The sequence below is a fragment of the Eptesicus fuscus genome, chromosome 14 (genome assembly GCF_027574615.1).
Source record: "Eptesicus fuscus isolate TK198812 chromosome 14, DD_ASM_mEF_20220401, whole genome shotgun sequence".
Lineage (NCBI taxonomy): Eukaryota > Metazoa > Chordata > Mammalia > Chiroptera > Vespertilionidae > Eptesicus > Eptesicus fuscus.
Genome location: NC_072486.1, coordinates 26,215,933 through 26,230,409, shown reverse-complemented (window position 1 = coordinate 26,230,409; position 14,477 = coordinate 26,215,933). Strand labels below are relative to the sequence as shown.

Sequence of the window (14,477 nt, the reverse complement as noted above, 5' to 3'; positions counted from 1 at the left end):
GTAAATGAGATCATATTTCCAGCGACACCTAAAATATAGATTAGAAATATGGTATTTTTATTCAACCTCAAAGTGAAGATGTGATGCTCTGAAAAACCATGGCAAGTGATTCTGAGCATCTTAGTCATAATGAAACAGTTTATATGGGCCTGTAAAATAAAATTCTATAAAATAAGAGTGGAGGGAAATAATATTTCTAAATTATATTTGTATATTTTTTTAAATATGTATGCTTTGCTTAATATTGTAAGTAGTCATTTGACCATTTTATTTACAAGTCTAAAGTGTATATATTTAACAGGGCCAAAAATGTAGGAATTTTTGTTTATCATTGGGAAAATGTGCTATCCATAGTGGTGATTAATAATTTGATATCATATATTTAGTTCTAACTGGAAGAAATATACAAAGTGCTTTTATATTAATTATGCATTCCTCACAAAAACACTTTGCAGTTTAGAAAACTCAGACTTAAGTCACATAACTAGTAAGTGGCAGAACCAGAATTTGACTCTAGGTCTATCTGATTCTAAAGTCTACATTTTTTAACTCCTGCTATAATGCCTAACTTTTGAGAATAAATCTTTTCATTGAGATAATACCAAATGATAACGATGATCCATTATCTTGGTTAAAAGTGCTGGTTATGGCAATTCAAGGTATAGTTAGTGCCAACATATATTTTACATATCTGTTTTTGTCAACAGTTTTTGCCTGTGTACATGCACGTTCGGGTTCTGGTTGCTGCATATCTATTTCAGACGGGCTATGGGCATTTCTCATATTTTTGGATCAAGGGAGACTTTGGAATCCATAGAGTATGTCAGGTAGGAATGCATTCAGTTAATTTTTTTTCCAGTTCAACATGCTTTTGTGCCTAACTGTTGATAAAATATAAATATTGTCATTATAAGACCATGAATAATTTGAGTTTTGAAATGGCACTTAAAATTGTGTTATTTCTGTGTTCTATGGTTAATAATTAAGAGATAAATAATTTATTACTGAGGGAAGGGAAAAATAATTTAGATGAATGTGTAATAGAAGCACTGGTACACAAGGGAAAACATTGCTGATTTACTTTAGTTTTGTAGAAATGTATAGTTACCTGGAATTATTATTATAGCCTATGCTTTTTCTCTCTCTAAGAAGAGGATTAATATTTATTAAGTTTCTACCTTATTCTAGGCAATTTCTGAACATTATTTTACTTATCTTTCATTACAAACCTGAGTTGCGATCTTCTCATGTACAGACAAGGACACTGAGGCTCAGAGAGGTTAAATAATTTGCCTGTGGTAACATAGTAAGTGGTGCAGCTCTGATATCAACCTCTCCAATTCTTTGTTCTTTGAATGACATCACACTGTCTGAAAAGACTGTTATATAAGTCCCAAAGATACTTTTTAATTTGAGTAATATCATTTTGTATCTATGACAACTCTCAATTTAATCCCAAATGGGGTATATCAACATCAAATAGAGATGAAATGGATACTTTTTCTTGAGGTAATCTAATCTCCGCTTATAAACGAGCTCTAGGAAGGAGATCTGTGATTTTTTTTCCCCCTACATTTAACACGATGGCAATTGCAGCCAGAGGACAGCTCAGGCTTTTGCTTTGCTGGGATTTAGTTAATATAATGCATAAATATTTTATATTCAACTCTTTAAAATAACTGTAAAACAAATATAATTTTAGGGATTAGTAAAATATGCTTGTACATTTGTTATTCTAGTGTCAAACATTTACACTTTGTCAGAAAGAATCTGTCTTTGCTGTTCATGAATTACCTGGAATGAAAACCATTTTCTTCACCTCTTTAATAGGTCTTATTTCGTCTCAATTTCCTGGTAGTGGTGTTATGTATAGTAATGGATCGGCCTTATCAATTCTATTACTTTGTCCCCTTGGTCACGGTATGGTTCATGGTCATATATGTTACTTTGGCATTGTGGCCTCAAATAATCCAAAAAAAAGCAAACGGTAAATATACTCTCTTACTTATGTTAATAAATATGTTCTTTCAATGTACTAAATTTCTTTTTAGTTGCTAAAGGCTATTTATTGAGACATGAAACAGTTAAAATTTATGTGTAGTATTGACATTTTGAAAGTTTGGTCTTAAAAACTGTTTCTAAAATGGTGCAGATAAGTAGTTAAAATAATATAATAGTGCAGAATAATAGTTTTTATCTATATTATGTCTTTTCTTTTTTAAATTTAAATTTTTCAAAGCCATTTTACCTATTAACTAATGCAACAGTTTCAAACAGTACAGAGCCAGAATGGAGAGAGCTATGAGAAAGGAAAGCCAAACAGGGCTCTTTGTCCCTTACTTCCTGCTTCAGTCTTGACAATTCTGCTTTATTTGATTTCTTATATATATTGAGATTTTTAATAAACATTCATTTGCAAAATAGCCTTTCTATGTCAAACAATTTTAAAAAGCACTAATATAATTTATCTTCTAGACAACCCTTTAAGCAGTTATTGTCAACTTGTTTTACTTACAAGGAACCCTAAGTGTCCAAAAATTTGTCATCTTCAAATTTCACATAGCCAGTCACTTGTAGTGTTCAAAGTGAGGCCACAGTCATTATCTTAGTGCTTCCCCTCCCCATTAAGATCATATAATTAAAATATTTTTCCTTTATGGAAAAAAAATTTTAAAATTTTGAATAATGTATTTAATTTAACCAAGTATTGTATATCAAAAATATTTTCTGTTGCCTTTCATTATAATATCGAATAATTTTTCAGGGAAAGAGTTGAGTTCCAGCCTTTAGTAAAGTCCATTAGTGTCTTTTGACAGCCTCTGTGGTTTAACTGCTTGACATAAACTCAAAATATTAATCAAATGAATAATCAATGTGTATAAACTGGGAGCACATAACTTAAAACATGTATATGTTAAAATATATCTTATGGTTAAATCCTAGTCCATTAGAGAGTTCTTAAGCTTTCTCTTTAGAAGTTGAATGTTTAAGCAGTCTTACCTAAGTTAGATCCAACATGTTTGTTAAAATTACATTGAACATATTGTTCCAAATTTTGTTGTAACTTTCAATAATGAACAGGTACAATTGAATTCAGGAGTTGTTTTCAAATATATTTATAGTGGATGAATAGTGGGTATATAGGGTATCAGGTGTATGTTGTAGCCTCATTCCTAGCAAGGACCCTCTACCTTTTTTTTCTTTTTGTCCTACTTGTAACTTACACTGCTTAGATGTATTTTGTGTAACTTATAAGCAGCCTGAAGTTATGTTAAGAACTATGCAGCGTATTAATACGTTAAATAGTATTGAATGTTTTCTTATGTAAATTCACAACTTTTAATAAATTAAATATTTTCTCTCTTAGGAAGTTGTTTCTGGCATTTTGGTTTACTGTTGAAACTAGCCTTCTTGCTGTTATGTATATGTTTTTTGGCATATTCTCAGGTTTGTACAGTCTTTTTAGTTTATATTTTATTCTATTTTATTTTAGAGTTCAAATCTATTAAAGTATGTGAGAAGATTCAGAGCTTTTCTTTAGCTTCATTTTTTAATGACTGTAATAAAAGTGTCACTCCATAGTTGACTACTCAATGTAGATCTTTTGAGACCCACTTTTGTTACCCCTGTTTTGTTGTAAGAGCAATTTAAAGCTCTTCCTCTGGCAGTTGTTCAGAACCCATTTTACTTGATCAATCAAACGTTTATTGAATGCCTCTTTAAGACACTACTCTAAGTGGAGATCAAAATTCTCTTGACAGAATTTGCAACTTGGTTTGTGCATTATTCATTGCATCAAAATGTTACTTGATTTTTCCATAACTGCAGAGTAAAATTTTGGCAGTTAGTAAAACCAACTTAGGAGCAACGGGATTTGTACATATTTAGTATGTTTAATTTAATTAAAAGTTTGGTCATTTTCTCTCAGCTACTTTAGCAGGGTGGCAAACTGCTACCTGCTGCTCAGTCCATGATACAGACATATCGTTTAGGCAGCACAATAAACAAAACATTTTAATTTGAATGCCTGTAGTTGGGACATATTCTGCATAACTTCTGTCTCCCAAACTCTCTGTCTTGTACCTGGTTGCATCAGGTACAAATGCCATATAAGAGGGGTGTGTGTGTGTGTTTCTATAAAGCTGGTTTTTTGCTTGTTTGTTTTGTAGGCTTTCATACTTATTTTCATTCTTAGAAATAAAGCATTTATATTTCTGCTCCACCTCTAAGGTTTTTTGCAGAAGATCTATGAAATAATAAAGAAACAATAGGCAAATGTGTAAAGAAATAAGCCAAGTAATTACAACAACTACTTAATAGTCATTCATTAAAATTCCCAACACTCTCGTGGTGCATCTGAGGAAGAGAAAGGAAGGTGGACCAGAGGTTCAATAGAGGAACTAAGAAGGTTTCCCCTACCCTGGATTAGTGTTTACCCTGCACAAGAAAAAAAGTACATAGTCCATTATAGCCCAGTGTCTTTCACATAATGGATGCTCAATAAATACTTGTTTGTTGATCACATAACAAACAAAATTGTAATCAGAAATAAAGTTGTACATTACAGATATATATATATGTGATACATATGATCATATCTAATAGCTACATACCTGTTAAGTCATATTTCTGTATTTTATATAGTTTGCATATATGATATATAAGTACTTTATATTGAAAATTTTGTTAAGAATCATCCTTAATATTCTGAGGCATAGATAGGACCCATTTTTAACAAGCTATAAGCATTTTGAAATCTGTCATTAAAAGGAGAATATTACATTTTATTAAAATAATAAAGTTTTTCTGACTTAAGCATTCAGCATTACCTAAAATACAATACTGTTTTCATATTTTTCTTAATTTTTATTAGCCTTTTAAAAAATTGTGATGTTAGGCATTTTTATGCTGTGGAATTAGATCTAATAATGGAGTTTTCCTTAATAGAGTTTGTCGTCATTCTTAAGTCTGGAAATTGAGGTTTTTGTTCTCTTCTTTGAAAGACTTCATTAATGTGCAGGAATGTACCCAAGACTTCTGCCTCTACATTCTTAGATTTTCAAGGCTGTCAGGTTAATAAAGGGGCACAATTCACTAACTTCACTAGAGTAAAATTGTAAACTTTGTTTCAAAAACTAGTAATGGCACTTGCCAGTTGATTGATTAAGGTGACTAATTCAGAGGATTCTTTGAACTCACATAGTTAATTATAGATTATTAAGGACATTTAGAGAAAGAAAAACTATATTTAACCTTAACCATCATTTCTTAGGTTATTTATAGCATATTGGCTGAAGCCTTTTGTATTTTTGTGTTTTGATCAGTAAATGTTAGCTGTTTTGTGTACTAGATTTAAGTTTTTAAATGGAATAATTTTCCAATTACCAGCTTGTTCCTTTCAAAATTTTCGGTCTCAGTATCCTTTCGTACACAGTAAAAGTAAATTAACAAAAATGTTTTGTCATCTTTATTAGCCATCAGTAAAATAAATTTATTTTTAAATGAATTTCAAATGAAGTGATATTTTTTAAGTTAAATAAAGAAAACCTAAAAACTGGGAGTGGTCCTTATATAATTCTAACTTTAGAAAATTATTATTTATAATGAATTGCAAAACAAGTATTAACTTGTACCACTTTATTTCCTGGATTCCTTTTTTCAGGGTGCATTTGAGAAGATTTTTTCTCTTTGGCCATTGTCTAAGTGTTTTGAACTGAAAGGAAATGTATATGAATGGTGGTTCAGATGGAGATTAGACCGTTACGTATGTATTTACCATTTCATATTGTACTCTTAAAAAATTATTTGGAAATTTTTTAAATTTTTACTTAGTTTTAGAATAAGGAAACATGTTGATATGTTAAGTCAAAGCAGCCCTATTCCTCTACTGTTTTAAAGCAGAGAAAGGGTATGCATGTATATCAGCAGAAAAATACTGTAAAAATGTTGTCTATAAAGTGGCCTTTGTTTGAGTTATAATTTTGACTTACAGGTGATCCATCATATACTTTTATGCTTCAGCCATTCAGCACAATATGTATTGAGTCCCAATATATGCTCTAGTGTTGGTGTGATGAAGGCTATATTAGAGAAAGAAGACATAACTCCAGGCTCCTAAATCTTAAAATCTAGTTTAAAACCCAAGATTACTACTTATAATTGGGTATTAGGTATGCAGTATGAAATTAGAGGTAGAAATATGAAAAGAAGAAAGAGCGGTATCATGGGTGATTTCATGAATTTAATCTTGAAGGATGGTTAAGATTCATTCAGTTGACCAATAAAATGTAAAACATCCAGCACAGTGTTTGTTAAATAATAGGCACTGAATAAATATTAATTACCCTTCTTTACTCTTTCCCCTTTTCCTCCCTTCTTTCACTTATCCCATTTTTCATTCAACAAATGTTTTCTTGGTGCCTATTTCTGGGCCATTGCTTGGTTCCTATTACCTGTGCATTTTCCAATGAACTGCATTGCATTTCAAAACCATGTATTAATTATTAATAAATAATTGCTTAATAAAAGCTTTGCAAAGGTCTTGTCATTAAATAATTTTAAATTCTAACTTCATCACTAGAGCAGTCTACTATGATATGGTAGTTCACATCAAGTCTTTATTTAAAAAGAAAGCTCTCTGGTCCACCATGTGTTTTCCACTCTTATGTGCATACTAGAGGCCCAGTGCATGAAATTCGTGCAGGGGGGGGGGGGGCGGGTGTCCCTCAGCCCAGCCTGCACCCTCTCCAATCTGGGACCCCTCTCACAATCCAGGACTGCTGGCTCCCAACTGCTTGCCTGCCTGCCTTCCTGATTGCCTCTAACCGCTTCTGCCAGCCAGCCTGATCACCCCCTAACCACTCCCCTGACAGCCTGATTGATGCCTAACCACTCCCCTGCAAGCCTGATCACCCCTAACTGCCCTCCCCTGCAGGCCTGGTCACCCCTAACTGCCCTCCCCTGAAGGCCTGGTCACCCCTAACTGCCATATTTCCCTGCAGGCCCGGTCTCCCCCAACTTCCCTCCTCTGCCGGCCTGGTCACCCCTAACTTCCCTACCCTTCAGGCTTGATCGCCCCCAACTGCCCTCCCTTGCAGGCCTGGTCCCCCCCCCCCCCCAACTGCTCTCCCCTCCTGGCCTGATCATCCACAATTGCCCTCCCTTGCAGGCCTGGTCCCTCCCAACTGCCCTCCCCTGCTGGACTGATTGCCCACAATTGCCCTCCCTTGCAGGCCTGGTCCCTCCCAACTGCCCTCCCTTGCTGGCCATCTTGTGGCGGCCATCTTGTGTCTACATGGGGGCAGCCATCTTTGACCACATGGGGGCAGCCATCTTGTGTGTTGGAATGATGGTCAAATTGCATATTACTCTTTTATTAGATAGGATACTCCTATTTGAACGTGTGAACTTGGTGGTGTTATTGTTGTATGCTTTATTCGATTGAAATAAGTACCAATATAAGATGTTTTATCTTGGATGAGTACAATTAAGTTTTATCATGTGCATTCAGAATAGTTTTTAATTAATATTTTTAAATTGTCATTATTTCTTCACTTGCATTATTTCTTCAGGTTGAGCCAGTTTGTCTCATTTTGTTACAAGAGATTTGGCTTTTCCTTTGCTGATAGTTTGTAACAATCATGGGCTTTATCTCATTGCTTGAAGTTTTACTCTTGAAGTTTGAGTCCTAGAAACTCTGAAACTAAGCTTTTAACTTAATTACTTTTATACATATTTTTATTATTTACTACGTTTTTTGCTGCTTATTGGAAAGTAGCTGTTTAAAACAAATTTTTCTCTCCTTATTTTTCAGGTAGTCTTTCATGGAATGTTGTTTGCTTTCACTTATCTGACTTTACAGAAGCGTCAAATACTTTCTGAAGGAAAGGGTGAACCTCTTTTTTCAAACAAAATTTCAAATGTTCTATTGTTTATTTCAGTAGTTTCTTTCTTGGTAAGTTTCAAAATGTAATCTTCTAATTTTCCAACATCCTAATTGGTATACAAAATTTTCTTTAAGATATAGGAATTGAACCTATAAATAATTAAAATATTTAAAAATTCTTTTTATTTTTATTTTCCAATTGAACATAAATTCTGAAGTGAATACATATTCAAGTTAAATATGAAGAATAACTGAAAGCTAAGTGAAATAGGAATTTTAAAAATTGTAATAAATTTGGGAAGAAATATAATGTAAGGTGTTTGACACGAAGAGCCACCACTGCCTAGGAATCACTGTTCCCAGAACAGCATAGACCGAAGCCCCTCTCTGTGCTTTGTGTCTGGGCAGTGGAGACACCAAACCAGCGATGAGCAAACCTGTGGGAATTTTACTGAAGCTTTTACATCACATATGAAACATAATGTGATAAAGAAAACATCAGCATTTCCTGAGAATGCTGCCTCTTTAAGGCGTAACTGCGTTTGTGAACCTATTCGCGTATTTTTTTTTGTTTTAGACCTATTCCATCTGGGCTAGCAGTTGTAAGAACAAAGCAGAGTGCAATGAACTCCACCCATCTGTTTCTGTGGTACAGGTAATTACCTTGATTTGATAAAATTGTTTCTTAATTCTTGTTAAGGACACCGTCTTTAGTGGCAAAGAAATTTGAGATCAAACTATTTAAAATGTAGTTATATTACTTAAACTTTCTAAGCTATAGTTTCCTTTATTGTAACAGGGATATTAACATCTCTTTTTAAAGGGTTGTTATATTAAATGTATGGAAATGATCAGTATTTGTCACTTAATAGGCACTTAGGAAATGTTAATTGTACTTATCGTATTTGCTTTTAACAAATTTTTAATCATTTAACAAATATTTGATGCCAGTATGTACTAGATATTATGCTGAAGGATATAGTGATTACCAAATCAGACATACTTTATATCCTTATCGAGCCTACATTCTTCCACTACAGATAATAATCATATAATTACCATATAATTATAAAGAGAAGTACATGATGCAATAATAGACCCTCATGAGGGGATATTACCTAGTTGGGGTTGGAGTGTAGGTCAGGGATGATTTCCCTGAGAAATCTCAGCTGATTTGGAGGGAGGAAGGCACAGCAGGCAGCAAGAAGGCAGGCTTGTGGTGGGAAGGATCATACACCACATTCGTAAGTGTGTGGTGGAGACTGGGAGGTAGGTAGAGGCTAGAGACAACTCAGATCAGATTTACATGTTTGCAGACACCTCTGGTGGCAGGTAATCATAGGACATTGTGGGTAGTGTGGTGATGAACAGGATGCTTTTGGAAACCATGGGACTTCTTCATAACCCATCTTGATGTCACAGCAAGGTTCTCGGAGAAAATAGTGTCTAAGCCAAGGCCTGAAAAACGAGTAGCCCAGCCAAGAGCCGCAGGGAGAGTTTCTAGAGGATTATTATGGAAGAAGCAAAACTATATCATGAGGTTTTGTAAATTTTGCCACATAAATATGATATCTCTTTCTTCACAAAGAGCCTCAAAGTGGGTTCATATTTTTTCTAATAAGCATAAAATAAAACTGCTCAACCATGTACTACCTAATATCTGCACTGGTATGCAGTATACAGACCACATGTTTAAAAAATCGAGTTTGTATACACTCTAGAACAAAAATAACTTGCTAATCAATTGGGGGGAGAGCATTTTGTATGTATCAGGTTTAAGAATATAAAGAATAAATTATGACTTGAAGAAAGTAAAAATGCTTTTAATAAACAGATTATTAATATTTACCTTTGTGGGTTTTTTCTTCAGATTTTAGCCTTTATTCTAATAAGGAATATTCCTGGATATGCCCGTTCTGTTTACAGTTCATTTTTTGCTTGGTTTGGAAAAATTTCATTAGAGGTAGGTACATTAAGATTTTGCTCTGTCTTACACAGCCAAGTGTTACATATATGCTTATGTGCATATATATATATGTATGTGTACGTTTATATATGTGTGTATGTGTAAATCTGACATGCTTTTATTTTTATTTTTTAATTTTTACCCACGTATATTTTTTTAGTGATTTTTAGAGAAAGGAAGGGAGGGGGTAGGTGAGAAACATCTGTATGAGAGAGAAACATCATTCAGTTGCCTCCCATACACATCCTGATCGGGAATCAAATCTTCAACCTTTTTGGTGTACCGGAGGACATTCCAACCCAGCCAGGGCAACCTGACATTTTTTAAATCAAAGCTATGTTACTTATGGAATTATAGGGGGAAATTCAATACTTTCAAAAGCAGTAACATATGCAATTTTTTACAGCTTTATTTAAATGACTAGACATAGATGACTTTCACAGTGTTCTTTATACTGTTGAGCTTTTAAGTACAACCAAGATGCTGAGATCAGGAGAGAAAAAAGTGAAATAGATATAAATGAAATCAGCTGAGGGGATTTTAATTTGTTCATCTCCATTATTAAATATGGTTATAATGCTTATCATAATAAAATGCATCCTTATAATTGGAAAATTTGGGGAAATTTTAAAACTCATTACATTTTGTGTGTAATACCTAATATGAAATTAATCTACAAAATCAGTTTAAAGTAGGTTTTGAAATACATTCTGACTATTCTGAGCTTTATTTGAAACAGAATATTTTAAAACAGAATTTATATTGTGATCATAAAAGATAAATTTTAGAGCATATGATTTATTTAAAAGATACATTTTTTAGTATAAAATTTATTTAGTTGTCTTTATAATAGGGAAATAAGCCCTGGCCCATGTGCTAAGAGGTTAGAGCACCAGCCCCAAGCACTTAAGGGTCGAGAGCTCGATTCCCGGTCAAGGGCATGTACCTGGGTTGCAGGTTTGATCCCCTGCCCCAGTCAGAATACGTGTGGGAGGCAACCAATCAATTTGTCTCTCTCACATCTCTCCCTCTGTCTCTCTCTCACCTCTTTCTCCCCCTCCCTCCCTTCCAATCTCTAAAAATCAATATAAAAAATACCCTCCTGTGAGGATTAACTAAAATAAAATAGGGAAATGAATGTCCCTTTTGAGTTCTTGAATAAATGTTCTATTATTTTTTTAAGTATCAGATTTCATAGAATTTAAAAACCTTGATCATGAAAGACTTGCCAAGTCATTCAGTGGACTAAAGAATATTCATTTTGTATGCCCCTTAATATTTAAAGCATGAGAGTTTTATAAACTTTAATTGAATTAATTTACTATTTAGTGTTTCTACTAAAATATAGAAATGTCATAGTCTTCATATTTGTTGAAATAGCTTAAACATATTTCTACTCTGATATTTTGAAGCAATGTGATGAAAGAACCACATTTGTAATCACAATAAAAATAAATAGTGGTATCGTCTAATATATATACTCATGGAACTTGAAATACACTTCAGAAACATATGAATGTGATCTAAAGCATTTGGCCATACATAGCAAACATGGGTACATCTTAAACACTATGCTATTTCCAATAAAAATCTATACCTACATAAACATTCATAAATATATACATATATGGACACACAAAGGTTTGTAGCTAGATACACACACACACACACACACACACACACACACACACACACACACGGAGTCATTCTTTACTTGAGGTCTGAATACGGGAGTCCAAATATCCTGTCAACTGTCTTGCAAAAACAGATGCCATACAAAGAATTTTATAAAGTTAGAAGGTCCCTGTGGTTTGTTTCTTGAGGACTTTGAATCAGTGCTTCCGCAAGTAGGGGTTCTGGAGAGTGGACTCTGCAGTAGGCTTTTCAGAACCAGCAGTGAAATAGAATTGAAAGGTTTTGGAGAAGTCTGCTAACGTAATTATGCTATCAGATGTTTAAATTAGGAAAAACTGTGTTATATTCATGGACCTTCTGTACATATCTAACTTGAAATATTTTTCCTCCTAGCTCTTTACTTGCCAATATCACATATGGCTGGCAGCAGACACAAGGGGCATCTTAGTACTCATACCTGGAAACCCCATGCTCAACATCATCGTCAGCACTTTCATATTCGTTTGTGTGGCACATGAAATTTCCCAGATCACTAATGACCTTGCACAGATCATTATTCCTAAAGATAACTCATCTCTATTGAAAAGGTTGGCATGTATAGCTGCATTTTTTTGTGGACTCCTCATCTTATCATCCATTCAAGATAAATCAAGATATTAAGTTGCTAAAATTCTAAAAAACTTAAACTCTTCAAGCTAACTGTTGCCTGCTTAGAGGAGAAAATCATCTATCTTGAGATATTATTGTATAGGTAAATAAAAATTTGTGCAGTAAGAGGACAGCTCAGTGATGTCTTCAGTGATGTCTGTTGAATGTGTGTGGTTGAATATATAGAAAATGTACATATTTGATGTGAAATACTGAAAAAAATTGATGAAGCAGAGTGCATTGTAGAGGATTGCATGTGAAAAGTCTTTTCTACTGGATCTATATTTCCATTTGTAAGTGATTTTAAGTTAACATAAGAAGGCAGGGAAATAATTGCCTTTCCAGTAAAAAATATAGATAATTTAATTAGCTTAGTGTCACACTGTTTTGATATTTACTAAATTTGTGATAATAAGATTGTCTACACTGATATTCATCGTGGTAATTCCTACTTCATTGAAAACTTTCTCAAGAATGACTACAGTGTTGTTTTCTTGCCATATGTGCAATGAAGTGGAGTGATGAGCAGTATGCCTTTAACTTATGTGTTCTTGTTCTGTTGCTGTTTCCTGACATGGTTTTTTATCTAACTGTGGTTTTCAGATACACAAGCCTAAATCTTTGTACACTTAGTCTCATGGAGTTATTCTAGGCTCCATTACAGGGTTTTGTCATTGTTGATGATATTACTTCTTTTTATAAAAAGGCCAAATTTTCTTTCCAACTCAAACATTCATCTGTTTCTTTTCCTTAAGCTATATCAGTGTAATACTAGTTACCCTGTGGATCAATGTAATATGTTTTCCCCTGACTAATTTTGTATATTATTTCCAATGTTTGGAAAGTTCTTTATAATCATTTTTTTCTTATTACTCCCTCCTATTTTTAAAAAATATTTATCAATCTAAACTTGTGCAGTCTAGTAAAGACTCAAGTTGTTACGATTGAGATGTATGACCTTTAGTAGAATTTTAAGTAAACCGTGACTTTGGACAATATATGTTTTTTGTTTGGATTGGCTTGGTTTGGTGTTGTTATAGCTGTTTGAGGTATAAGTTTATTTATCTGTTGTACAGATTTTATTATGACTTTTAATGTTTGAAAGATTGCACTTGTTTGCTCTTATTATGTGTGGGGTAAAATATATTTTCTGTTCACTGTATATGAAATATGGAGTAATTTAAACAGTAAATAAACGTTCTGTGGATGCTTATTTTTGTATGGCAAAGTATCAATTAAACTGTGTGTTCTTTTTTTAAAAAGCTGGATCCATTAATGATTGTTTTAAATGTCTAATTCATTTTCTCAATTTAAATTTGCTTTTTCAAACTCAGTGTAGATCACTGTGATAGTTGAAAAAGGAATAACTTAGTTATCAGAGCTTCTGGAGAATAATCTGTTCAGGAAGTTTAAGCATTATATATTAGTAGTTTTACTTGAAAATTTAAAAAATTTAATATTTCTTTAGCACTGGATTTATGTGCTAGTGATATCTTCTCATTAATTGAGGACTATTTCTAAGACAGAAATGTGTGTTCTTTTCTTTTTTCTCTTCTTCTGCCCTTACTTAATCTTTGACATTTCCCAGATAGACAATTGTAATGATTCATTGCTCTGCCTCCTAGACTGCAGCCTTATAAGTAGAGAATAGTATAGTTATAAATCAAAAACTTCCAAGTACTGTGATCACATTATTCTTGCTGGTATTGCTTGCCAATGAGTAGAGTGCATTTTAATTTAGCTTGTAAGTTTTGTCACCTGAAAAAGATTCTTCCTGATGAAACAATTGAAGAAGAAATATGATCAGTATTTCTGGTTTTGGAAGCACTTTTGTCTCCAACAGTGATACCTAAGAGTGAATACGGTTTCTCTCCTTTTTGAACTCAAGCCTAAAACTTAACTGGTAAACCCTGCTTCTTCATCACATGCTCTTATTTAATATCCCCCACTGCTTTATTTTATATATAGTTATATAAAATAGTTTAAATATAATGCATTTGTAATTAAAATATGTTCTATTCATTTTCTTTATGAGTTTTTATGGATAAGAGATTAATATGGTGGAAGTTGCCACAATGATAACATCTGTATATGGTATATGTTTTCATATTTTTTCTGCTCTGACTCAGATACTAACTAGATGCTTTACTCAGTCATGCCATTCTTCAGGAAAAGATGTTTAACAGAATATTTAGATATGCTGAAATTGAGATAAAGCCACAGAGGTTCTCTAAACTCAGATTTTCTATAATATAAATCACATTGAGAACTCTACTATTGGCCCTAAAAGGTACTCGCCTGCCTCAAATTTACCCCAATCCTTCCCTGTTTACTTTGACAAAC

General features: G+C 33.3%; 1 protein-coding gene across 5 annotated transcripts in view; it reads left to right on the top strand.

Annotated features, from left to right (window-relative positions):
• Nucleotides 1–13,396, top strand: part of CASD1 (CAS1 domain containing 1) — a 44,831-nt gene extending 31,435 nt beyond the window's left edge. For 3 of the 5 annotated variants that reach the window (XM_054726182.1, XM_054726178.1, XM_054726181.1), the window contains 8 exons: nucleotides 708–827; nucleotides 1,831–1,987; nucleotides 3,368–3,447; nucleotides 5,663–5,764; nucleotides 7,814–7,954; nucleotides 8,463–8,540; nucleotides 9,756–9,848; nucleotides 11,880–13,396. In XM_054726182.1, the coding sequence (XP_054582157.1) occupies nucleotides 708–827; nucleotides 1,831–1,987; nucleotides 3,368–3,447; nucleotides 5,663–5,764; nucleotides 7,814–7,954; nucleotides 8,463–8,540; nucleotides 9,756–9,848; nucleotides 11,880–12,146 (1,038 nt within the window). In that variant the 3' untranslated portion in view covers nucleotides 12,147–13,396. The remainder of the gene's footprint in view (nucleotides 1–707; nucleotides 828–1,830; nucleotides 1,988–3,367; nucleotides 3,448–5,662; nucleotides 5,765–7,813; nucleotides 7,955–8,462; nucleotides 8,541–9,755; nucleotides 9,849–11,879) is intronic. The other 2 variants (XM_054726180.1, XM_054726183.1) reach the window with 2 other exon arrangements.
• The last annotated feature ends 1,081 nt before the right edge of the window (nucleotides 13,397–14,477 follow it).